At 37.6% G+C, this 1,833-nt stretch overlaps 1 protein-coding gene across 1 annotated transcript in view; it reads left to right on the top strand.

The window, feature by feature from the left end:
* The first annotated feature begins 929 nt into the window (after nucleotides 1-929).
* The window catches only part of lmnb2 (lamin B2), a 54,456-nt gene continuing 53,552 nt past the window's right edge, over nucleotides 930-1,833 (top strand). The window contains exon 1 of the mRNA XM_036131654.1: nucleotides 930-1,361. Coding sequence (XP_035987547.1) covers nucleotides 1,143-1,361 — 219 coding nt within the window. The 5' untranslated portion in view covers nucleotides 930-1,142. The remainder of the gene's footprint in view (nucleotides 1,362-1,833) is intronic.

The following is a 1,833-nucleotide window of genomic DNA, read 5'->3' as shown; positions in this document are numbered from 1 at the left end:
AGTAAAGAGAAGAATAAATAATGAATTATCAGTATATACAGGAGAATTATTAGCAATATTATTAGCATTACAATGGATAGAGCAAGTAAGACCATTAAGATCAATAATATGTTCAGATTCAAGTTCAGCTTTACTTAGTATACAAAATCATTTTTCAGATAGTAGATTAGTTATATTAATTGAAATACAGCAAATTCTATATCAAATTCAAATGATGGGTATTAGTGTTATATTTATTTGGGTACCAGCACATATAGGGATTAATGGAAATGAAATCGCAGATAAGATTGCTAAGGAAGCATCAAAAAATAGAACTATTGATATGATGATTAATTTAAGTAAGACAGAAATTAAAAGTATCATTAAACAAAGAATGAAGGAAAGGTGGCAAAAACAATGGGAAGAAGAAAGGAGAGGAAGATGGCTGTATAGGATTCAACGGAAAGTCGGAGAAATGAGGATAGCAGAAGGAATCAGAAGAGAGGAAACAGTTATTTCAAGACTTAGATTTGGACATACAGGATTAAATAAAACACCATTCAAAATAGGGTAGCATATGTCGGGCAAATGTGAATATTGTGAACAAGATGAAACAGTAGAACATGTAGTGATGTATTGTAAGAAATATGAAGAGGAAAGAAGGATTTTGGTTAGAGATCTTAATAAGGAGAAAATTAAATTTGATATAATAGATATTCTGCAGAAAAAGTCAAAAAATAAATGTTATCAATACTTATTTAAATATTTAATAATAACAGGAATAATTAGGAGGATTTAGTATTTGTAAATTTAATATTATAGATATAGATACATAAATATAAGTATCTTTGGGAGTATGGCCATTTTGACCCACACTCCTCACCAGTTGGTGGCGGTAATGCACACCGGAAAGTTGTTTGCCAACCGCCAGTAAAATCAAGAAGAAGAAGAAGAAGAAGAAGGTTTTGGCGCGGTGTCAGCCATCTTGGAATCACATCACCGTGTGGACGAAGGCTTTCCTGTTTCATGCTGCAGCTCATTGATTGCTTTCCGTTGATTCGTTAAGACGAAACGCTACTTTGATTCAAACTTAAACCACCAGAGAAACATTGATTTTGATCTATTTTCAACTACTTGGTGAAGCCAAATCAAGATTAATCGCTATGGCGGCAGTTCGCGTTACTCCAAGCCGAGAAGCTGGTCGGCCAGCGGCCTCTACGCCTCTGTCTCCCACCAGGATATCCCGCCTACAGGAGAAACAAGATCTGCAGCATCTGAACGACCGGCTGGCCGTTTATATTGACCGTGTCCGCTCGCTGGAGCTGGAGAACGACCGACTGATGGTGAAAGTGTCTGAAAAGGAGGAAGTCACTACTAGAGAGGTGGGTGGAAAGTTCTTGGACCCCGTTTGTGTAACTTTCAGCGGCCACATGCACACCTGAAAATCAAAAGCAAAGAGGCGCGTTTTACTGTTCGGTGAGGTTCGTTGTTTAGGCCTCATCTGTCAGATAGCTGGCCTGTTAGCAGGATGGCTTTCAGCTTGGTGGTGAGCTTCATCAGGGAAACTACACGGATCCTGGATGCTGAGAACTGCTGGTCGTTTTGCTCACATGCTGTGAAATCAAAATATTAGACACATCCATAATGTACATTTAAGCGAAGTGTTGTTACAAGGCTCCAAACAAAAACAGAAGACAAAGGCGAAACGTTTAAAATTTCATCATTTGTCAGGAATGTGGCAGCAAACCAATAAATACATTTAAAATTTAACAGAAAAAGTTATCCCAGACAGAATGAATAGTGCCAATATTTAGTGGCAGGACGTATTGCAATAATGAATGGAGGACGATGGTC

This window comes from Fundulus heteroclitus, unplaced genomic scaffold (genome assembly GCF_011125445.2).
Source record: "Fundulus heteroclitus isolate FHET01 unplaced genomic scaffold, MU-UCD_Fhet_4.1 scaffold_45, whole genome shotgun sequence".
NCBI classification, from domain to species: Eukaryota; Metazoa; Chordata; class Actinopteri; order Cyprinodontiformes; family Fundulidae; genus Fundulus; species Fundulus heteroclitus.
Note: the sequence above shows the minus strand (reverse complement) of the source record. Positions and strands in the feature narration are given on the sequence as shown.